This window comes from Botryllus schlosseri, chromosome 6 (genome assembly GCF_051294905.1).
Source record: "Botryllus schlosseri isolate E-star chromosome 6, Bs_hap1, whole genome shotgun sequence".
Classification (NCBI taxonomy): domain Eukaryota; kingdom Metazoa; phylum Chordata; class Ascidiacea; order Stolidobranchia; family Styelidae; genus Botryllus; species Botryllus schlosseri.
In genome coordinates this window covers 16,095,694-16,119,053 of record NC_137241.1, presented here as the reverse complement: position 1 = coordinate 16,119,053, position 23,360 = coordinate 16,095,694, and the positions used below count along the sequence as shown (strand labels likewise).

General features: G+C 40.6%; 4 protein-coding genes across 7 annotated transcripts in view; 2 read left to right on the top strand and 2 right to left on the bottom strand.

The window, feature by feature from the left end:
- LOC145441183 (WD repeat-containing protein 76-like) overlaps positions 1-12,392 on the bottom strand; it is a 40,062-nt gene extending 27,670 nt beyond the window's left edge. For 2 of the 4 annotated variants that reach the window (XR_013915765.1, XM_080318994.1), the window contains exons 1-4: positions 10,985-12,219; positions 10,516-10,648; positions 9,537-9,592; positions 9,339-9,483 (exon numbers count right to left, since the gene is read on the bottom strand). Coding sequence is in view for 2 of the 4 variants with exons in the window: in XM_080318994.1 (XP_080175120.1) it covers positions 9,339-9,483; positions 9,537-9,592; positions 10,516-10,648; positions 10,985-11,068 (418 nt within the window). In the remaining 2 variants the exon portion in view is untranslated. Of the gene's footprint in view, positions 1-1,689; positions 1,806-7,518; positions 7,678-7,986; positions 8,141-8,266; positions 8,452-8,512; positions 8,638-9,338; positions 9,484-9,536; positions 9,593-10,515; positions 10,649-10,984 lie in introns of all 4 variants that reach the window. The other 2 variants (XM_080318996.1, XR_013915764.1) reach the window with 2 other exon arrangements.
- Positions 12,393-12,710: 318 nt separating this feature from the next.
- LOC145441186 (uncharacterized) lies at positions 12,711-16,219 on the bottom strand. Its single transcript, XM_080318999.1, has one exon. It carries the CDS (start codon positions 16,026-16,028, stop codon positions 14,883-14,885), a length of 1,146 nt encoding a protein of 381 aa, XP_080175125.1. The 5' UTR covers positions 16,029-16,219; the 3' UTR covers positions 12,711-14,882.
- Positions 16,220-20,406: 4,187 nt separating this feature from the next.
- LOC145441190 (uncharacterized) lies at positions 20,407-21,735 on the top strand. Its single transcript, XM_080319002.1, has one exon. It carries the CDS (start codon positions 20,496-20,498, stop codon positions 21,168-21,170), a length of 675 nt encoding a protein of 224 aa, XP_080175128.1. The 5' UTR covers positions 20,407-20,495; the 3' UTR covers positions 21,171-21,735.
- An 11-nt stretch (positions 21,736-21,746) lies between these two features.
- LOC145441185 (nucleoporin SEH1-like) overlaps positions 21,747-23,360 on the top strand; it is a 2,888-nt gene continuing 1,274 nt past the window's right edge. Inside the window, exon 1 of the mRNA XM_080318998.1 lies at positions 21,747-22,816. Within this exon, the coding sequence (XP_080175124.1) occupies positions 21,747-22,816 (1,070 nt within the window). The remainder of the gene's footprint in view (positions 22,817-23,360) is intronic.

The following is a 23,360-nucleotide window of genomic DNA, read 5'->3' as shown; positions in this document are numbered from 1 at the left end:
ATGAGTCACATGCGGGCCAAGCCTCACCTGTGACAGCGCAACTCATCGTAAATAGCATAGAATTTATAATCACTGATATTATTCAAATGTAATTGTTGCGCTGATTCTGCAAACCTAAGTATTGATCGACTCCTAAAATATTCGGCGTATCGTAACGTTGCGTTACACACTCACATTTTTAAGGCGGGGCTAAAAAACTGATAACCAATCAAGAATAAGGATAGGTATAGCGTTGTTTTTAATTGGAACTTATAATTGTGAATGTCACTTCCAAGACATTTTATTTCTCGGTGTGGATCAGGAAGACAATGTGTGTTTGAAAACTGCATTGTCCTACAAGTGTCGCTAGTCGCTACGTCTGTTATTCTCTCCGTCAGTCAAGGTATTGTGCAATCCAAGATTGCTAGGCGGGCGATGGTTGGTAGATCAAATTCGCCAGTGGTGTTAGTCGCCGGTGCGATATCAATTTGAAAAGAGGGCTGTGTGAGCCCCTAACCCTGCATACCCCACTGTCTTGACCTCCCAAAGACATATTTGTGCTGCCACGAGAATAATCATTCTTGCCGTCATCAAAACTAACAAGTTGTTGCGATATTGATAAATTAGGTACAAAATTACCTATTTCTCAAAGAGCCATATCTTATACCCAAAAGAGCCATATATGGCTCGCGAGCCATAGGTTCCCAACCACTGCTCTAAGCAGTTAATTGCAGGCGCATGTAGGATACGAACAGAAAATGAAGAATGACACTACAATTAGGCGCATTTGTTGAAAATATATTCAGCTACAGTATTTTTGAGGCTGTTTTTCCCAGTCAGTATGACAATTTCACTGATAAAGTGAGCAAACGCAGGATTAAACTACTTTTTGCTGCACAAAATCCGGAGTCAGAGAAGTTATCTATGTAAGGCCAGAACCCTAAGTTGACTCGTCATTTTCTCGATTGCTATTAGACTGTACTCGTCGACACTTCATTTAGTATCCAGAATTTTGGGTGATATGAATTAATTTGTTTAGATGATGTACTAAATAATACAATTGTTGACTTTAGTAATAATATCCAAAAAATTGCTGTTACGTGATACTTACATTTCTGTAGATTAACACAAGGTGGTGAATGAACAATTTTCGAATGCAATCCAAGTGTAAACATATTCACATTGAAACAGAGAGGGGAAAGAGAGTAATGGTTGGAAAATGAAGCGGAGCTTTTAAAATCGGACTTGCCACACAACTCTCATTGCGATAGTGAAGAACCATGTAGTACAGTAGTTCTCAAATTAGGGGGGGGTCACGCCTTCTCTTGGGGATGTGAAAGCATCGGAACGGAGTGCGAAGCTGCTGTCATATGAATTTGCCGTTCATAGTTATTGCTCTGTCTGGAAAGTCCGAATTTCTTATTTGAGAATGTTCTCGTCAGCAGTCATAACCCTCCATGCCATCAAACTATCCGTTGGGATTGCTAGCGTTCCGGTTGCATATTGTGATATGACAAAAAGCGGGTCGCTAAATTTTTCACGATCATAAACCGGGGGCGAGTCCAAAACAGTTCAACAACCACTGATGTAGTAAGTTTAGTAAAACACAAATTATGATTTGGTGTCAGCAATAGAATTTATATTCAACCGGACGACTATTTGCACAAAAATTTGAATCCATCGGTCCAATCAAAAGAGAAAGGTTTGTACTTGGGCTGTCTTGTGTCATAAACAGCTATCCCTCGATTTCCACGGGCAGCGACAATGGTGTAGCCGGGGTGTATGAAGTCAAAACCGTACATTCCGTCATCCTGATCTATAGCCACCTGAGAAGGAATCATGCTATAGATTATACAGCCATCAGTTGGCTTTCAGTCACCGCCTCCTTCAACACGTCAAATCTCTTGCAATCATTTTGGGGAGCATACATGGGGTGATTACTATATCAATACAATAGATTACGATTACATGCACTGTAATCATGATTATTACCATAATGAATACATTTGCATTGCTTCCTGGAGCCAGAAGAGCAAACACTAATAACTGCTCATTAAATAAAGGAGTAACTGTAGAGCAACATGCTACAGTTAATTAGCAAAAATTGCAGATCGAATACGAAATCTCGATATGGTACAATAAATTACCCAACGATCTACCCAGATCTACCCGTCAGTGAGAATATAAACGCATAAACTATATTCCTCGGATTTAAATCATAAATGAGGATTGGTCAAGGTGAGCACTGAGTCCTTTAAGGAACGTTGCTATTAGATTAATATACTACTACAACAACATAAGCTGTGATCATTTTGTTTGCAGTCAATTTATTTGTGATGTAACAATCCGAACATACACAAGATACAGAGATTTATTCGACACCGTTTTCTTGACGACTTGATGATTGACTCATAAATTTTTCTCCGAGTCACGAGTCAATCCATATGTCCCGTGTCAAGTCAAGTCATTCTTGCAAGGTGACTCGAGTCAAGTCATACGAAAAAGTGGCCTCGAGTCATCCCAACAATGGTGGATAGGCAAAGCATTGCTAGTGTGAATCCATATTGACACTAGTTTGGACTAAAGAATGTATGAATTTTTGGTCTCGAAAATACGGTAACCCGATACCATTGGTTACGACGTCATCAATGTGGAGAACTAATATATGTGAATATGTGATATAATTACATTGATCAATCATCAACTCGTACCCAAGACGATTCCTTGCTCAGCTACAGCCACAGTTCATTAGTTATCATAAATCCGAATAGCATTCGATTGTATATGCAAATTAATCAACCATGACAGTCATAGGCGCTGAACTCAGGTATGCTAGGCATGCCGCGCAGACCTAGGAATTTTTTTGGGTATGCGGCATACCCAGAATTCGGTTTGGTCTGTTACTGACTGGGTGGTGAATTGATCGATTTAGAAATAAGCGTTTCGTAGTGCCGCTGAACACGTAGGTAAACCGGCAGCAATACGTTCGGGCGCTTAACAAAACTCCGTCCTTAGTGACAATTCAGTTGTCCGTATTTTATCAGTGTTGCGCGCGGCCACGGCCAATTAGCCGGAAGCGCGTTTCCAATTTGCGAGAATCGTTTGTGCACAATGTAACGCAACGCGATCTAAACGCTGAGATGATTGCGAAATTTGGCCATTGATTACCGCGCGCAATCGTCGCAGGCCTGATTTAACCCCGTCTCCGTTGGGTCTAGTTGCGCTGGCTTGATGAATCGCATCGACAATAGGCCCGGTGCGCACTATACCATTACTGGCCTGCGCACGATAACATCGTTGGCCTACCTAGACAATTGCGTCTGCGTGGTTCGAAGTATATCATTGCCGGCTTAACTATTGCGTCTCCGGTTGTGATTAAAGATTGATATCACGAAACTTACTGACATCGAATGTCCGCAAAAATGTGTGACTTGTGCGTACATGCGTACTTGATTTCCGCTAATACTTAAACATGTTGGGGATATTGCGAGCTCGCTAATTGACTACACCAGGGCTGGCCAACCTTTTTGACCAAAGAGCCACATTCGATTGACGAACTTTCGCGCGGGCCATATCCGCGCGAAGCGCGAAAATTTTTTGAAGTGTATAGGTCAATAATATTGTCATTTGACTATATTGCGGGCCTGCTGTATATCGCTGGGCTATGTTTGCGAAGACTTGGCTATTCGGCGCATGGACATATCGATATCGAAAGCTGCGACCAACATGCGTCAATCATTTCGTGCCCATAGGTTACATAGTCGACGGTCTTAATGCGAGCGCAAACGCAAGGTCGCATATGTTGAACGACACTTTGTCTCGTAATCGCGAATATAGCTAGACTCAATCTGATACATTAGGTGTTCTTCCATTTTCACAAAAGGGCAACAATATTAAAAACAAGAAATCGAGTGACAACATTTTGCGCTAAGCTTGTAGAAAATTTTTACTTTTGATAAATCAATCGCAAATTATTATGCTCTATCGTAGAGTACGAAGATATACCAATATGTGAATGGCTGATGGATCTGTCAATGCTTCGGAACTGATATTTTAGTCATCACATCTCAAGTGTTGCGGCCAGACTAATCAAAATTTTGGTTGGCCTTGCAAGTTCGCAATCTGTGCAATCCATTTTTGATGATATTAGAAATTTCGGAAATTATCTCGCGGGCCACTCAAAATCTTCTCGCGGGCCACGGGTTGGCCGGCCCTGGACTACACAGTCGCACGCGTTGGTAATCTTATGATAGCATGATGTGTCGAGTATATTACACAAGGATGCTGATCCGATCGATGTATTATCGGCATTGGTGCATGTTCTTAACCATAACAAACTGATGCTACCTTGGTAAATCTGAAATGGATTCAATCAATTCAGCAAGCGGCCGGCTGGCTACGCGGCCTGCTTAATCATATCGTAATTTGTCACCATATATACAAGTGCCAGGTGATATTGAACGCTTGCGAGCCAATTCTGGCACACTATGACGTCATCCCTTTGTGATGTCATCGATCTCGCATACCTAGAGCAAATTAGAGTTCAGCGCCTATGATGACAGTGTTCTCAATCACTGGTCCGCGGACCGTTGCCAGTCCTTGGCAATTTTCCTACCATTCCGCCAAAGATATTAGAAAAATTATATATATCAACGCTTCACATCCTGCGCTACATTTCAGCAGTACAATCAATCAAATGAAATTTTGGCAGCATGATAGAGACTCAGTCAGACAGCAAAGTCTAATTTCTTTCAAATGAAACCGAACAATCAGGACTTCGCCTTACAGAAACGTTAATAGAGCCACGTAAAAATGTTTAACCCTAGACTGCTCAGGTTGGGGTCAAATTGACCCCAGACGAACAAAAATGTGAGCCATATTTTTATGTGCGGTCGGATTGTTCTTGCCAGACATGTAATCCTAAATGGTGTTATACACTATCATTTCGAATAAAGCATTAGCTGATTACAGGGATATCTAGATATCCCTGGCTGATTATTGCTAATACCTCGCCGCAATGAGCTATTGATTGCACATGGGTTCGATTTTGCAGGTATAGTGGGCAGACCAAGTAATTATCTCCTCATTGTGATCGGATGGATTTCGACTGTTTGTTGCTCTTTGGCATGTTTCTGTCACTTGCAGTCAACGCGACATAACGGCAAGCTTTCAGATCTCTTTGTTGGTCAGAGGAAGTCAGTTGTATCTGGATGGAGTGCGGAATTAATGCTCAGGCATACTGCAGAAGAGGTGTTAGCTCAAATGACCGAAACTAAATCGTCCGGTAATGAAATTTTTCCGGGAGAAGACAGTAAAATGCCACCAGCGAAGCTCTCCAAACCTGCACGTGGCAGATGCTGTCTTTGCGAGAACACAAGACAAGAAAACAAGCGAGAAATGTGTAAAATGTGGGGAATTTGTCTGCAAAGCACACTCTGTGAAAATAGTGACATGTCAAAAGTGCATGGAGCCGGAGGATTCGGATTGAATCTACTTTGTTGTTGTCGTTGTTGCCCTGTTGTATTGTTGCATTGTCCTGTCGGTATTTCTTTTGTTATTATAATTAACTGATGGGGGGTGTTTGACCCCATATCGCCATTCGTGTAATGGTGTTACGCCTCAGCGGGAACTTTTAAATGGGTAGACAGTAGGGTTCAAAAAGGGAAGATGCATCGTTATAACGTCATGCAAGAGGTTATTAGACAGCTGTATAGCGAAATTGGTAAGACAAAAAGCATAATAACTGATGGGGTCAATTTGACCCCACCGCACCGATCGTGTAACGATATCTCACCTGAGCGGTCTAGGGTTAATATGAAACAAACAGCATTAAATGAAGTTTCCAATATTTTATTCGAGTTGCATACATTTATCCTAGTTATATTTTAGATTAATTTTGATTTTTGTAGGTTTACTGGTCTCCGACAGTTGTTTTTTTAGAGTTTTACTGGTCAGCAAGGTCAAAAAGGTTGAGAACCTCTGAACTATGATAACGATTACATGAAAATGCTATAATTATCATTGTCGTAATCGTTTACAATTACAAAGCACGATTACCCCATCACCGTTACAAGATCTATACCAGCGGTTCTCAACCGGGGGTCCGCGAAGCGTTTTCAGGGGGTTCGCGAAGCCTCAAAATACTCGATAACCTAATTCGTATTTCTTTTAATTCGGAAAATCACGAGGCAGTTTCGCTTCATTACTGGTAAAACTCCATAACTCACATAAACAGAATGGCCATCTGAGATGAAATATCCTACTGTGCAGACTCATATTAATTGCTAAATTGCTGCCAATAGCCTACTGATACAAATATTTTGCTGTTTAGAGATGTTTTGATGGGGATGGTGCGGGAAAAAGTTGGATGAGTAAGGTCAATCATGTTGACTTCGAAATGTTTACAAAATTCCATTTTCTCCTACAGGTGATATAAGCCTACACAACGATTTTTCCATAATAACTTCAAGATAAGCTGCTAGTCAGGGGGGACGAACTTTTCGGCCAAAGGGCTACATGAGATTTACGAACCATTGCGTGGGACACTTGAATGTTGATGACCTTTACCCGATTGGGTAATGGTGAAAACGATACGCATAATAATATGTATCAAAATCAATAACAATTATGACATGAAGACTCAGTGTGCATCCGTGACATGACCTAGACACGCACAGTGCGAAATATTTTCAGTGTTAATGCATGAATTCGGTCAACAATAATGTTACTTGCACAAATTGTGGGTCGCCTCTGCATAAGCTAGGCTCATTTGGTAAGGTCAACGATTATTCGGTACTTAGTTTTTCAACATCGAAGATTTCGGTGAATACGCGGAATATTCTACTTTATGGTCATATACGAGGATCTACGACAATGTGGGTGGCTGGCCCCTGGATACGCCAATATCTCGGAACAATTATTTTAGTCAACAACATCCCAAATTTTGCGGTCCGGCTAATCTAATTTTTGTTGGGCGTGTCATCAAGGTCACAATAAATTACCTATGGGTAATTTATTTTTGATAATATACCTAGTTTCAGTAATTGGCCCGCGGGACACGGGTTGGCCACCCCTGTGGTAGATAGAAATGACCAGGCTTGACGTAATTATGTTCATTAAAATATTTTCTCGTCACTTTTGTTGCCATATTTGTTGCGATCATACCCAAATGTGTCGTCAGAAGCGTTACGCGGTATTATTATATTCGTCGACGCCTATATTTGTGGCAATGGCTTTTCGGCACTTTCGGTGGGTATTTTCAAGACAGGACCACGTATTTCAGGAAATGCAGTTGCAGAATTCGCTTTGAAATAATAGAAGTCAACCAAATTTCTACATGAATACTATGATCTTATTTCAAGAAAACTCATTTCGTTGCCGTTTATCACTAAGCCGACAGTTATCATTTGCACAAAACAAATGACGATTGCACGATAATAGAACTAAATTTGAACTAAAACTTCGTGGGGGTCCGCGAGGGCCGTGGCGGTCCGAAAAGGGTCCGCAAAGACAAAAAGGTTGAGAACCACTGATCTATACCTTTTCAAAGACTGATTTCTTGAAGTCCAAGCATCTCAGTTGGCCAGAGTAGGACGAGTAGTAAAGTCGATTGCTGTTGATCGGTGAAAATTTCAAACTGCTGATCAGACAGTCACTCGCTCGGAACATGTACGTACCGTTGCTGGAATCCTTCAGACTCTGAAAAAGGCAACGATGGACGCCTGGACTAATGTCTAGACTACAACCCTTCTAGAAATCGTGTGCGAAATCGGTACCCCAACAGTAGCGACTCAGAAACTTGTGCCCAAAGGTGGCAAGTCAAGGCAATCTATCTCGGGGATTCGTTCATAGATTTGCGACCACACATCAATATACCAGGTAATTACAATAACAGAGCAACTATACCTCAACTGTTCGCTCAAAAGGGACAATCCCTGTGATAGATTGTATTGAGAAAGACACAATGCCAAGCTAGTTGTAATTAAAAATGGATGTAATGAAACGTACAGGCTTCCATAATCCCAAGCTACCGTGGGTGTCACCGGCAGCAACCAAAAGATGTGAGAATGAAGGTTGAACAGCCATGCAATAAACACGTTTCATGGTGACTTTTTGCACGCATTCCTTTGTGATACTCAATCTTTTTACTTTGTCCTTGCTCCTGAAAATTATCACTTCAGTCAACTTTGAAAGTTCATAATTCCAGAACGATTCAGCTCGTAAGAGTAATTGATCATGATTTTAGCCGATGAGGCTGCGGGTCAATGTTTTGCAACAGATTTCTTACTCAGCTTGTCCATATGAGGTTGGAGACAGGACTTCGGTCACATACTGTCTGTGTCGTAAGGAATCCATGAAAGCGTAATGGTCATCGTACAGCTTCTTATTGTCCTCTTTGTGCTTCTTATCTTTTGGAGTCTCTTGCTTAAAACCTACAGCGGCAATGGCGAATTCAGTGATTGGTACTGAACGCTGAAAGAGCGATCAAGATTGGAAGATAATATGTATAGTGCTATTGGCGAATATTGTATACCACGGAAGACACAGATCGCTTGGTAGCTTGTGTAAGATCAAATATTGTTGGCCGATTTTTCCCAGGTCTTGAAACCCTCGCCGATCTTAAAACTCTCGACGAGTTTTCAGGCAGTTCTTTCTTACCTGAAGTGAAATAATTATATATTATATAGGAAATTAGTAACATAATTTTACGTTTGATAAAATCATAGACATTGCATTCAGTCAGCAACAGTCTGCGGAAATGAGGATTAAAACCGTCTAAAAGTGGCCAATAAATTCTTCCCCCTAGCTGGGTGATTTATGTCGTAAGATTCCTAGATCTACAAATTCGTTTCAAACGGCTGCTGTCTTTTCATTGTGACGTGACGTTGCTGGCAATATCTGGAAACGTTGATATATATTTCTGTGAAATGGAGTACAGCATACTGAAATGGATACTTGAAACCAAGTTTAATTCATGTCACAGTCTGTCATGCACTGCACGTTAATAGCGGCAATCACTGTTTCACCGTGTCATTGTCAACATCATTTCAAAGTCATTGATGCCATTACTTGTGATCGAGTTGTGTTTGGAGCTGTAAGGATACCAAAAGCAATTCATAGACTTCAAACAGAAAAATGAACAGTAAGTAATAAGTTCAGATGTCTAATGTGTGATTAGATGTATTTTAGGTTACATGAAGTTAAATCGGGCTTTTGAAGGCAAATGAAATGACTTGACCCTAGGCGAGAATGAGTTTGAGATCGCTGTTCTGTATGAAAAAACTTATTCCGAAAAAGCACTAGTTGATTCAATGTTAAATCAGGATCGATTATTGAAATCAATTATAAAAAAATATTACGATATCGTCTCGGCTTTGGTTTCGAATCATTTTCCTTGCCGACTGACTCTTGCACCTCCCTGGTCAACGTTGCGATGTTCAATTTCAGTAACAAGTTTCTTCTCTTCATATCAATTTCCGTTCTTTCTTTCATGTATTTTGCTCTCTTAACATACGGAAGAATGAGAAGACATGAAAAAGACGCAAAAAACACCGTACCATTGCTTCACCGTCCGAATCAGAATCTTCTAGATCGGAATCAGTCTCACTCATTTCTGAACAAATGGAGGCATCACAAATTAGGTACGGTATGTAGATACAGTCATCTTATAACTGTAGGTCGACAGACCAGTCACTGATTTGCCTAACTATGAACAGTGTTGAAAAATACAACTCAGGTACTTGGAGCACAGAAACCTGTTGAACAGTATTAAAAGCTGTTTTGGAGTAGACATTCGGCCTTTTTCTTATTGATAGCCTGCGTCGACTTACAGAATGCACCTTACGTATTCTGGACAGACCAATTTTAGAAGCATTTTCCATAATCGCGATACATGACGGTTGGTGTCCGGCCGTTATAATGATTTCACTCATAAAAACAAAAGCAGACGGTACCGTACGATATACTTCCATGCAAGTTTATTAACAACATGTGAATGAGTAAGCTTGGGTGTAGGTTTTAGTCCAGTATTGTTATTGGTAGAAGTGTATCATAAAGTAGAATGCAATCTTATGGCTGTCTGTCAATTACATCGAATAGTATTCATACAGTGACATTATTTTCATGTAGGGGGCTTCTAGAACTGCTATGCTATATGACCCAATATAAATGTAAAATGTACTGCAGGGGCCTACGATACTTACGCATACATCATAGTAGTATCATAGGCCCCGGTATGGCAGTGGTGAGGTTATGAGTCTATGACGAAATGTGACAACTAATTACTTTGACTTATTCAATTGTGAGAGTGAGGACGGTGAATATGCAAAAATCTAGTGCTGACAAGGCCTCCTTAATCCATTCAGCATTAAATTTAGTATGTAGATCTAGTTTGTTACAAGCTATCTGGAATCCTCACTTATAATTTCGAGATTATGACGGGATTTATATTATATTGCATTCATGTCACATTTAATGAAATGTGGCTGTGCCATGCTGTAAACTCGGAATATAGAATGACTGATATTCGGGATTTACTTGAGGAGTTGCTTGAAACTGTTTCCTTTGTCAATTCTTCTTCCTCAGATGCCCTCCCGGGTGAATTAGAATTATTTTCTCTCAAAGGGGAAGAATTGACGGGTCGAGTTCTTTTCCGCAATTTCCGAAGACTCTTCAATAAAGTTGTAAATGAACTCAAGTCAGGGTAGGCTGTTAAATCGACAGTATTCGTGCTCATCAGAATAGCCTCAATTGTTCTTCATTTGACTTTTAACGATAAAGCATAACCATAATCCTAGTTTCTTTACTGGAAATATATGAGAAATGATCCAAAATACACTTGATATACATTAATACATTTCAATTGACTTGACGTAGTGATGCACCACTTACGTAAGGTCCCATGGGTGGTGAACTGGTGATGGAAGGAAAATAATCAATTGTAAACATACTATACCCATCAGCTTATGATATCAATTACAAGAACTCCTGTCCATGTATAACATACCTCTGTTACATCACTGGTTACTGCAGTAGATGGATTCCCATGGTCAGCTGATGCTTTATGCAAACCTTCCATCACACATTCCATAAATCTTCCTGATGCAAATAATCCACCTAAATTAAGTTTTCATCTATAGAAGCTAAATTCAGAAAACACTACATCAATCATAGATACAAATAACTTGCATGCATCATAGCACATTCAACAATATGAAAATCCAAGCAAACTTTGGTACAGGCTCAGATATTAGTTATGTTGATGGAAGAATCAAGACTTCATTATAGAAAGAAATATACTCATTACGTACAAACGCAATTACGATACATCAATGGCATTGCAATTGGCATTAGATGCACTTGAAACACATTTTTTCTGAATTACTATCCTCAATACAGACAGATACGCATCAATCCCTGTTCTCATGATAGATGTATGCATCGGCTACTACATACCGCCATATCTTTTGCGATCAGATTGGTCAATCCCATACCACAGACATGTAGGCGTAATATATAATGAAATGCAATTTGTGTAAACCAATAAACAATGTCAGAAAATTATATCATCTTGCTACTTCTGCCACTTTGGTCATGACGGAGCAAAGATTTGATGACGGGGTATCTCAAATCTCATCACCGGCATCCTATCATGGAATTTGTATCAACATCGCTAGGTTTTAGCGACTGATTCTCAAACTTGCAGTCTACAGTCTTCTAATTTTTCATTCATTCGTTCAGCAAATTTGTTCACTGACTGAATATTTTGGGTTTCCATCAAGAGCGTAAGCTTTCCACCTCTCCTTAAATTCCCACATTATCTACAAGACATTGCGTCGGCTTCTCAATGATAGGTTTGAACCCTGACTGGTCAAAAAGACTTGATTGTAAAATTGGTGTCCACAGCTTCTCCGCTAGGTGCTCTGCACTCTGAGCATGTAGGGAGAGGAAATAGTGGTGCTGACTTGATAATATTACGGTTCCTTCCTTCGCATCTCCATCGTAAAATCACAGAGAAATGAATATAAATTGACTGCCTTCCTATGTTTTGCATGGAAGCATTAAATAGACCTTTGACTGATGCTAAATATACGTCATTAGGGCTGTTCAAAATAAACTTTTTTCCTGAATCTTGATGGCTACGTGAATAAATCATTAGTTTGCCTTAAAAACGCCGCACGACAAATTTGAATTCATTCCAACAAATAATCGCGGATTTCGTACAGTTTGGAAATTTTGAATTTACCTAAATATGCAAAAATATTTTTTTCAAATTTTCCCGTCAACCCCATGAAATTGTTGCGCTGTCTTTAAGAATAGTGCAAAACAAATTTGACTTAATTTCAACCCGTAGAAGCAGGGTTATTTGAGTTTTTCTTTGATAATTCGGAGATTATCCTTGATCAGTGGATAATCCAAGAATTATCATCGAAAAACTTTAATAACTCCACTTCTACGGGTTGCAATTGAGTCAAATTTGTTTTGCACTATTCTCAAAGACTGCGAAACAATTTCATGGGGTTGACAGAAAAATTTGAAGAAAACTTTTTTGCATTGTTAGGTCAATTCAAAATTTTCAAACTGTAGGAAATCCGCGATTAATGGTTGGAATGAATTCAAATTTGGTCTGCGTCGTTTTTTAAGGAAACCTAACGATCTAATCACGTAGCCAGCAAGATTCAGGAATTTTTTTTTAACAGCCCTAAGTCGTCATATGTATGAAAACACAAATACACAATTCTTCGATAAGGTTTATTAAAACGATGTCACAACGATCAACGCTGATTCCAGAGTACAAGATATTGTGAATTGGCTACTTCAAGATATTATTCATAAAAAAAACAGTCAAGCTCCTATTCTCACATGCATATCCGTAGCCATGAAGGGCGAGCATACTATTGGCTTAATGTTCTGATACAACCTAGCAGTACACGAAGTTTATAACTAACCATTGTTATTGCTATGTCACAATGTAAAAGTTAATTACGAGTAACATCAAATTTTATGGTGGAATAAGCAGCATACCATCAGCAAAAAAACCTACAAAGTAGCCTACATGTAAAAAAGGGATGCAAAAATGTATAAAAAAAGGAGAACTATTGATTGAAATGTCTGAATTTCCAGCAGCTATCATTACTTGTTTACTACAAATCCCAACAGCGTATCAAATAATCTGGGGACCACAATTAGAAACAGTAGCAACATTCCTAGAAACTGCTCTTAGCTTGGCCAGGCCATGAGGATATACTGAGGTATCATTCTGTACCTTTAATATCAATCAGACATACGGTCAAGACTCAAGATTGTGTCTAGGTGGGGTTAAGATAAGATACTAAGCTGTAGTTCAGTGTGTCAGACACTCAGGTATCATGTCGGTAGTGTGTTAGAATCTGTTTGTGTCACTTAGTTACAGAGTTTGTCAGTTACAAAGTAGGCCTACTTCAACTTTTTGGTAGTAATCGAGAAGGCTTTGTCTGTGTACTTGCACTACCCCAGTGGATATGTTTACAGACTACTCCCACTTCTGTATTTTTAAGCAAAACTGCTGATATGTCTGGATTGCGTCTGGGCTGTGCACACGTCTATTGGACACCCAGTTATAACATACAGAATCAGGGTTGCAATGACTCGAGTCATGAGTCGACTCGAGTCACGATTTTCTGATGACTCGACTTGACTCGAGTCTTTTTCTCAAAATACGGAAATGACTCGACTCGAGTCAATCTGTGTATTGACTCAACTTGGACTCGAGTCATTGCGCATGACTCGAACCAAGTCATATGACTCAAGACTCAGGCGGCCCAGACCGACATTTCATTGTAATTTCGAAGAATAGTGAAGTAAACACCCTATTGGGATTTCTTCTATTGGTAATGGTACTTTAAAATGCCACCAGAAACTGCTAAAGGTGAGGGAATTAATATAATATAAATTCGAACCATTCGATATCACCAAACAGAGCTATAAAAAGTGGGTTTAACAAGACTTTAACCGGAAACTGAGCAGCCAACACAATGACTTGGATTCGGACTCGAGTCATAATACCATGACTCGGACTCGACCCTCTGCTCGATGACTTGGACTCGGACTTGACTCGGTGGTGAATTGAAAATGACTCGACTTGACTCGAGTCAAAACTATAAAATTGAGATTGACTTGTGACTTGGAGCCTTGTGACTTGGTTACAACCCTGTACAGAATATCAAAATTATGACGATTGTCAAAAAAAAACGTGTTTCAAGCATAAATCTCGGAGCAAACACCCTGCAGACACAAATCACGGAGTTGAAGAGGTGTAAACACACCCCGGACATGATACCCGAGCGTACTGTTTGGTGTTCTATCTGACAAGTCGCTTCAGTGAGGAATGGAACATGAATGCAAGACTTAGGACCAATTCATTACGTCGAATAGGTCCAGTAGGAGTAAAATCACAAAATATCACACCCGTGTAGAATGTTACGCAATAAAGAGCGCATTATCACTATACGGAATCCCCACATTCAACTAATCCCAGGATATTACAGGTACAGTATCATATGAAGACCAAACAGAGACGAATCAATCAACAAAACACTGCTTTGAACTAAACACAGTACATCTGTCACTGACATCGTTACAAAATTTGGATAATGGTGCTTTGACTACATGAAGTCAATTAAGGCAGCGACTCTTGAGAGGTAGAGTGAAGTACAGAGCATCAAATGTTGCATACCCAAACATCCACCTCAAATCAATCAAATAATTACAAGGCGTCACTGTTACGACCTTGTAGCTATTTATTACTGCTTTTAAGGTGTGTTTGATATGATTTCTGTTATCATCACCGTCTTACGCCAATTGAGTGACGCGAATGGTATCCCAGTGAATATCCGTTCAATGTCATATGGATATCACGTTTTCGGTTAGTCACGCCTAACATCTTCCATATAATCCGCCCTTGGCGTGTCCGTAACCGATCGGTCCTCGGTGAAATCAAAGTCATCTTTTTCGCTCAGGAATGAATCGTGCTCTAGGTCCTCTGTGATACTACGCTCACTACTATGGAAGTCATCTTCATACTGGGGCTCGGCCGATTCTTCGTTAGACCCGTGCCTCTTGCCCCTTGTGTCGTCTTCATGCTTACTTGAATTTGGACTTATAGCAGGTGTGTCAATATGTGTGTACATCGGATCAATCGGTCTGGTCCGCAAGTTGCCTCCAATGTCAGAATCGAAGACAGGATTATGTGATCCCTCATATTTAGACACTTCTTTCTCCGGAGTACCGATGGGCAATAGGTATGCGGATGAGATACCCCTATCTTCAGCGGACTTTGAGAATAATTCAGTTTTCTTCGACGTGTCATTAGGGAATGGATTAGATCGGAACCCGGATTGTGCATTTGTTGTGGATTTATTCGGGCCGCCGATATTAAGTACAGATGTGCACATATCGTAAAATTTTGAAAACAAACCGAAAAACGCATCAAAAGAAACTTTTTGGTCATTCTGCAGTTTCAACTCGTCATTCACAAAAGCACTGACCATGTCTCTTTTCAGAAATGGGCAGGCTAACGTTATGACAGTTGTGACATCGCTTTTGTCAATAGCACCAGTACCGGCGCGATCGAACGTGTTGAACTTTGACCGCAAAAATTGTCGCTTGCTATCAAGTCCTTGCGGTGCTGGTTTTTTCGATTGAACGGCGGAAACAATTTGATGCAAAAATGGTGAGTCTCCGGACATATTTAGAGCGTTCGCTATGTCTTTGTCGTCGGGAATGGACTCGTTGAAATTTACTTCAGGGGTGAACACAGCAAGCGAGTAGTCCAGGCTAAAATGTTCTAAGAATTGTTTGACGATTCCGACGCATAGCTTTCCGTCTTTGCCGGCTGTGAATTTCTGCAGGCGTTTGTTCGTGATTGGATTCTCGGTTTTCTCTTCTTGAGACTCGAGCGCGAGGAATATGCTGGAACGCAATTCCGCCTTGATCTTACCAAGTACTCCGTTTTTATCCAGAGTCTGAATGAGCAAATCCCGCAATTCTGTATCCTCATCTGCGGCAGACATTTTGAAGATTTCCGCTGGACCAGAAGGATGATTTTCTTCGGTGATATGATAGGTCTGATACCGTCGCTATGTCAACAAAACAACTGGAAACATGACATATAACATAACAGTGTTATCATTGATATACATTGATAAAAATAAAATAAACTATGATAATAACTGTAATGCCACTTTCACTTCCACACATGACAACGCTAACGATATTAAATTCTATTTCATTCATTCATTCATCAGGCTGGATTACCATTCAGGGAATTTTTGATAGGGGCTGGTAGTGCCATAGCCAGATGGGGGTTCGGGAGTTAAAACCTATCCCATTAAACTGGAAACCGCATGATTTTGAAATGCCTATCTATCCCTAATACTTCGTAGCTTATTTGCAATTCGTATATTATCAGCGCTGCAAATTAGTGAGAATTGACAAACCAGTGAGGTTGTTATTTATTTGTACATGAAATGGATTGATTAACATATCCTGCAATATTGTTATACGATGCCACACACGTCATATTGATTAGTGATGTCATACTGGTTCAAGACTGACAAAGTGAAGCGGAATTGATTCAAGTAACAGCTAACGGACTATAAAGTGTGTAATTGATTTGCTCTAATATACTAAAACATGATAATTAAAAGATGTGCTTATTTTATTAGCTCAAGTAGAGCATGCTTAAATATTTCACATGCGTATTTGAAGAGCTTCTTCCAGATACTTGAATATGCAATTGCATAATATATTCAAATTGAATAAGCCCGGATGTTTTAGACAGACAGTCGGCAAAGGCAAGGCCTCGATTATTCAAAATTTCATGTCGGTGATGTCATATTTGATGATACAATTGTTAATATACAATGCTATTTCCAATTCTCTACTCAGTGGCTGACAATTACCCTTGAAATCCCAGTACGTTTAGCGTAGTATATATATTTGATGTGCCAAGGCAGTTCTTAGCGTGTGTAGTCACTAGAATTTTTGGTGTGCATGAGACACCGATTCCATATTGGCCCCTGACTCCCTGAGGACTGTTAGCTGAAAATATTCGGGTTAATTTACTATGAATATATTATTCAATCATGTGTATGTTCGCATATTGTCAGCATTTAGGCATGTAATTAACCCTATTAAATTGATGTTACCTTAGGTGATTTGAAAAAAAATGTCAAACCTCACTTTTATTTCAGATGGCTATGCGCCTGGGTTGGACCCACCTAGCCTGGACTACTGAGATCACATACAATCTAAATTCAAGTTGCGTGAATTAAATAGGCAGGATGTAATTTTGTTTTAGTCAGTCCAGCCATATGAAGTTAGGCTCAAGCTCGCATCAATTGTTCAGCTCGGCAGTTAGAAACAAACATTCTTTGGCCTTTCAGCCTTGCTACAATACAAATCACAATACCAAATTCATCATATGTCATGATGCTTAGGAATTTTTACACAATAACTGATAAACTGACAACAGAAGTCATTCAAGCAACATCAACTTTAGCTTTGTTTTTCTACTCTAAATAGATGTCATAGTTGAATTCACATTGGAACCAGATCAATGACGGGAAAATCCAGGACGCACCTTTTATACTCATAGTGAACGAAATTAATGATATATTTTAACATCGGAATGGCTCAATTGAACACGGATTGCATACCATTTCATAACTGTATGAGTGTATATCACTACACGGTATGTATGGAATCAGTGTCCTGTGCTCACACTTTTCTTTATTGATTTCAATTTTTTTATTAAATTACTTCAACTTGGAGAATCATTGCTGCTCACTTGTCATATTAGTTAAGCAGAACGTATTGAAATTCCAGTATATGGCATATATACAGGTAAAGGAAATCACACACACACTCAAACATGGAAAAGACGGCATATTTACTAGGTATATCGGAGTTCTTTCTATTCGCACCATGCAGGTTGATAAATAACTGGCATTCCACTACGTACAACGCCAATAACCACTATACGTTGTACGCACGGAATTAAATGCATTACGCGAAAAGTCACTTGAGCCTGAAGTCACATTTCCAGCCAAACAGAAGTCTGAAAAATAACGGATGGAATTCCCGCGCCGTTGTTGTTGCCAGGTTTCGTATATTTATATGGTTTTTGCATTCTCAACTTTTGCTTTATAAAATTGTTTTCATAAAATAAATCTACCAATATTAATGAATTTTATAGAAGACTTCTGATATGTTATATTATGGCGATCGGGTCAGCAAATAATTAAATAAAAATGTTTTCTATTCTACCTAGCGGCAGTCGTATTGTAATTTTCGTCACGGTCTGGCTCACTCATGCACAGTGCTCGGAGCATGCAGGTTGGGTTTTGCTCACTTCAGCATGTATGAGTTTGAGTCGAGTATAAGTACGATAGTTTGTCGATCGCGATCGATATAGCGAAGTTATCCCATTTAGTTCGCTCTGGATAATTGCCGTTAATAAAAATGTGTCATAGCTATAATTTACAGTTGTAATAAACTTTAACGGCGACTGATTTGTAGTTTTCTTTCGATTGCATGTCAAATGCCGGCATGCCGCCCTATACCTGTAACGCTGTAACTAGACTAGGTTTCATATTGTGGCTGTGCGATTTTGTCTGAAGCGATATACCACATAGGCTACTTCGTGTAGATGGTGCGAAGATCACTAATAACATGCACATAGAAATGCAGTTGAGTTAAGCATGTAATTGAATATAAGATATTCATATTGAAATAAACCTGGATATTTTAGGCTGGCAGTGGCAGTCATCACAGGTAATCGTCAGCAACTCGTAAAGATTTGAGAAGAACATTGTTGTATATCAACAATCGTTATATACTTATGTATATTTACGGTAAATACACACACATATAATTATCCGTCACTGCTTCGCATATTTGACTTCTTTGAATTCTAAAAGCCCTCTAATTCTCGGATTTTATCAAGGCAATGGCATACCATTATAGAGTGGGAAGTTCAAGACTATAGTTTTTTTTATCGAATTTTCATATGAGCAAATAATCTCCCCCTGCAGGACCATAGCTGCCGTACAGTACCATATGCATAATAGCACAAATTTCGGCACTTCTTCGATGGCAGTCAGAGATCGAAAAGTGTTCACCATGATCACCAATGAATGTTTTCCATGAACACGAATAAAAATTTATAAACGTCAAAATATATTGTTTTTGCGTTTGGAGAGGGTTAGGGTCAAAGTTGAGTTTTGAGTATCCTAAGATTACGGTTGGGGTATTAGGGTGGAGGAAGGGGATATCAGGGTTGGAGTATTAGGGTGGGGGAGGGGGATATTAGGGTTGTGAGAGGGGGTATATTAGGGTTGGGTTAGAGGGGATATTAGGGTTGGGGGAGGGGAATATTAGGGTTATGGAAGGGGGATATTAGGGTTGGGGGAGGGGTATATTAGGGTTATGGAAGGGGGATATTTGGGTTGGGGTTGGGGGTATATTAGGGTTGCGGGAGGGAGGATATTGGGATTGCGGAGAGGGAGATGGGGTAGGGTATCTCAATATTAGGGTGGAAGGAAAGATGGATATTAGGGGGAGGGAGGGGACGGGGATATTAGGGTTAGGTTAGGGGTAATATTAGGGTTGGGTTAGTGGTAATATTAGGGTTCTGTTAGGGAATATTAGGATCGGCGGAGCTTTGGCCAACCCTAATATCCCTCTCACCCAACCTTAATATTACCCTAACCTAACCCTAATACCCCCCCTCCGCCAACTCTAATAGCCCCCCTCCGCCAACCCTAATATTGCCCCTAACATAACCCTAATATGCCCCCTCCGCCAACCCTAATATTGCCCCTAACCTAACCCTAATATCCCCTAACCCAACCCTAATATTACCCCTAACCCAACCCTAATATCCCCGTACCCCAACCCTAATATTACCCCTAACCTAACCCTAATATTACCCCTAACCCAACTCTAATATTGCCCCTAACCTAACCCTAATATCCCCCCTCCCCCAACCCTAATACCCCCCCCCCCACCCTAATATTGCCCCTAACCTAACCCTAATATTCCCCCAACCCTAATATCACCCCTAACCTAACCCTAATATCCCCCCTACCCCAACCCTAATATTACCCCTAACCCAACCCTAATATCCCCCTTCCCTAACATCCCCCAACCCTAATTTTGGGATAACTAACCCCAACTTTGACCCTAACCTACTTTCAATCTCCCTTTCCCCCACCCTAATATCCGTCTCTCCAAAGGCAAAAAAAAACAATTTATTTTGACGTTTATAAATTTTTATTTGTGTTTATGGAAAACATTCATTGGTGATCATGGTGAACACTTTTCGATCTCTGACTGCCATCGAAGAAGTGCCCAAATTTCATGCTTACCGTCGGTGGAAGTGGAAAAATTATTTCATGAAGGAATTCCTAGTTTTCTTTAGCTACGCCTTGTATTCATTAATCGTCTGACTCTGTATAATTTTCAGCGAATACACAATGTTGGGCTTAAAGCTACTTCAGTCTTACGGTGCAAGACCCAGCATGACCATCATCATAAAACGTTGTAAATCCAAACGACTCGGCGCTCGAAACTACCCGGAAAGATTGCCCTCAATCAAAGAGACCGCACAAAGACTTGGGTTCGAAGATGCCGTTGAAATGTACCCTGCTTACCCGCTGGAAGAACCTCCAGAACTGTGGATGGTGACACAAATACACAAACAGCGGTATCGGCCGTATTGGGAGAAAGAAGTCATGAAAGATATGGGACTGTACAAGCGTCACGATAAATCGATTCAAATGAACACGACGAGCGTCAATGAGAAACTATGGCAAGTAAAACACCTCATCAAAGTACAACCAATCCGTTTCCCGCAAGGTTACCCTACAAAGGATGATATCGGCGGTACACTTTTGAAAAAAAATGGTGAATTTATTATATTCGATCGTCTCGAATCTCCCGACGACGCGGATGAGGATGCGATATATCCTCAAGCAAAACTGTCCGAGTGGAAAACAGTTGATGGATACCGCAAATGCAATAATTGTAAAGAGAGACGTTGTTACCGACTTGGCATGTGTCAAAAAATATGGTTACAGAGAGGATGTAATTACATAGAGTCCGTCGGGCCGAGAATGTACAATTTTGTAGACCCGGAAAAAGAGAAGTAATGTCTATTATAAAGTTTGCTCTGATATGTCACTCCCACATATGCACTGTGTGATCACCGAGCTTTGCTGGCTCTGTTCATAATGATAATTTTGTACGCTAGCACATGCCCAACTGAATTTCTCCCATAGCCTTACTTACCCCGTACTTTTCAAAATCCACACCCCTTCCTTTCTAAACGGCGGTTCTGTCTCCAATATTTCTTGCTGATATACAATTCAGCAATTCGTAGCATGCTGCTGCATTTCGTTAGTCATAAGAAATCCTATGCGTTGCAATAGATATTTCTTACTTACCATGCATATCTGTGCTGCCGATTAGCGAGAATGGATTGTGTACAGCGAACTTTCGTAGATATTTGATCTTGGATATTTTCACCGTTTTTATAGCGTCATCATGCACGTAGCAATGAAATGGCAAAAATTACAATATTCCCAAATTTGTGTGTATTTTCTTCTCGCGTTCAAGCAAACAGCCTATAGATGTTGGGTGGGATATTGAATGCAGATGCATGTTATATCGTTCTGGGTAATGATGCTTCGGTAACGTAACTCTCAATTTTCACAGTTGCAATAATAATGGATTCCGAGCTCTCTAACGAATTCGAGGCCATTAAGATCCAGGCGGATCACAAGGACCTAATACACGATGTCGCTTTTGATCACTACGGCAAGAGAATGGCGACCTGTTCCAGTGATCAAACCGTCAAGGTGTGGGATTTGGACGAGGAGAACGAATGGTACTGCAGCTCGAGTTGGAAAACTCACAACGGATCGGTGTGGCGAGTGTGCTGGGCACATCCTGAATTCGGGCAGGTGTTAGCGACGTGCTCGTTTGACCGTACTGCGGCTGTTTGGGAAGAAACGGTTAGCGGCTCGAGCCAGACGCGAAAGACTCATTCGTGGGTGCGCAGAGCCACGCTAGTGGACAGCCGTTCGTCCGTGACTGACGTGAAATTCGCGCCACAACATTTAGGACTGCAGCTAGCAACGTGTTCCGCGGATGGCTGTGTTCGCGTGTATGAAGCGCCGGATGTGATGAATCTAGCTCAATGGTCAGTTATGCACCAAATCAAGTTGAAATTAAGCTGCAGCTGCCTGTCTTGGAACCCGTCCTGCTACTCGAGACATCCGCCGATGCTTGCGATAGGCAGCGACGATAGTAACACGTCTGTCGGCGGCAAAGTACTCATATACGAGTACAACGACATCAACAGAGACTGGGTAAAAGTCCACACTGTCATGACCATCACAGACCCAGTTAATGATGTGGCATTCGCTCCAAACTACGGCTCCTTGAGGCACACCCTTGCCGTAGCCTCTAAAAACGTGTCGATATTCGTTATGAAGCAACGCAATGAAAACCAAGGACCCAGCGGCGAAGCATCGAACTATTCCGTGAACGAGGTTGCCAAATTCGAGGATCACAACAGTAAAGTGTGGAGGGTAAGCTGGAACGTGCTAGGAAATGTCCTGGCCTCGTCCGGCGATGACGGTAAGGTGTATTTGTGGAAAGCAAATTATTTGGACAATTGGAGAAAAGCGGGCGTCGTGAAAAACGCTTCCGAGCCCAGGCAGTCTCAGATTTCTCATTCAAGGCAAAACAGCGGATCGGAAAGGGTTGCCTCGCACACACCGACTTCCAACAGGTATGCGGCGCGAAGGTAGACTCTTCGTACAAATCCCGATACGCGCATGTTATTATATGTCCTTTGCATGATTTTGTGATGGATAACATGCGGGTTGAATTTTATAAACACTTAATTTCTCATGTCTCAGCTTGTCTTGGGGCTTGTGCCTTGCATGCTGTATTTTTCTGCCTGTATGGTGTAGGCTAATTTATGGTCCCACTATGTGCGCTGAGTTTTGTAAATTGACTGTTGTATTTCTTCCGGTGCCATCAGATGTTCGATGTTCTGTCAGAAATTTATCATGACCCAGATTGGTAATAAAGGCCGTGCATCTGGCGTGGGTGGGTCGCAGACATCATATTGTTTAATGTTTATACAATTAACATTTATACGTGCTCGACAATTTCTCATTTATTATATAACAACACTAACACCGGTACTAATAAAGCAGCATAACGAATATGTCTTAATTATTGCCATTTATTAATATAGCTAGGGGGTGAACTGCTGATTGGTACAAACTATGAACCATCATCATAATTGCGACATCGCGGACATGGCC

Coding starts and splice junctions, on each gene's coding strand:
- LOC145441186 (XM_080318999.1), bottom strand. CDS start 16,028: ATGTCTGCCGCAGATGAGGATACAGAATTGCGGGATTTGCTCATTCAG.
- LOC145441190 (XM_080319002.1), top strand. CDS start 20,496: ATGTTGGGCTTAAAGCTACTTCAGTCTTACGGTGCAAGACCCAGCATG.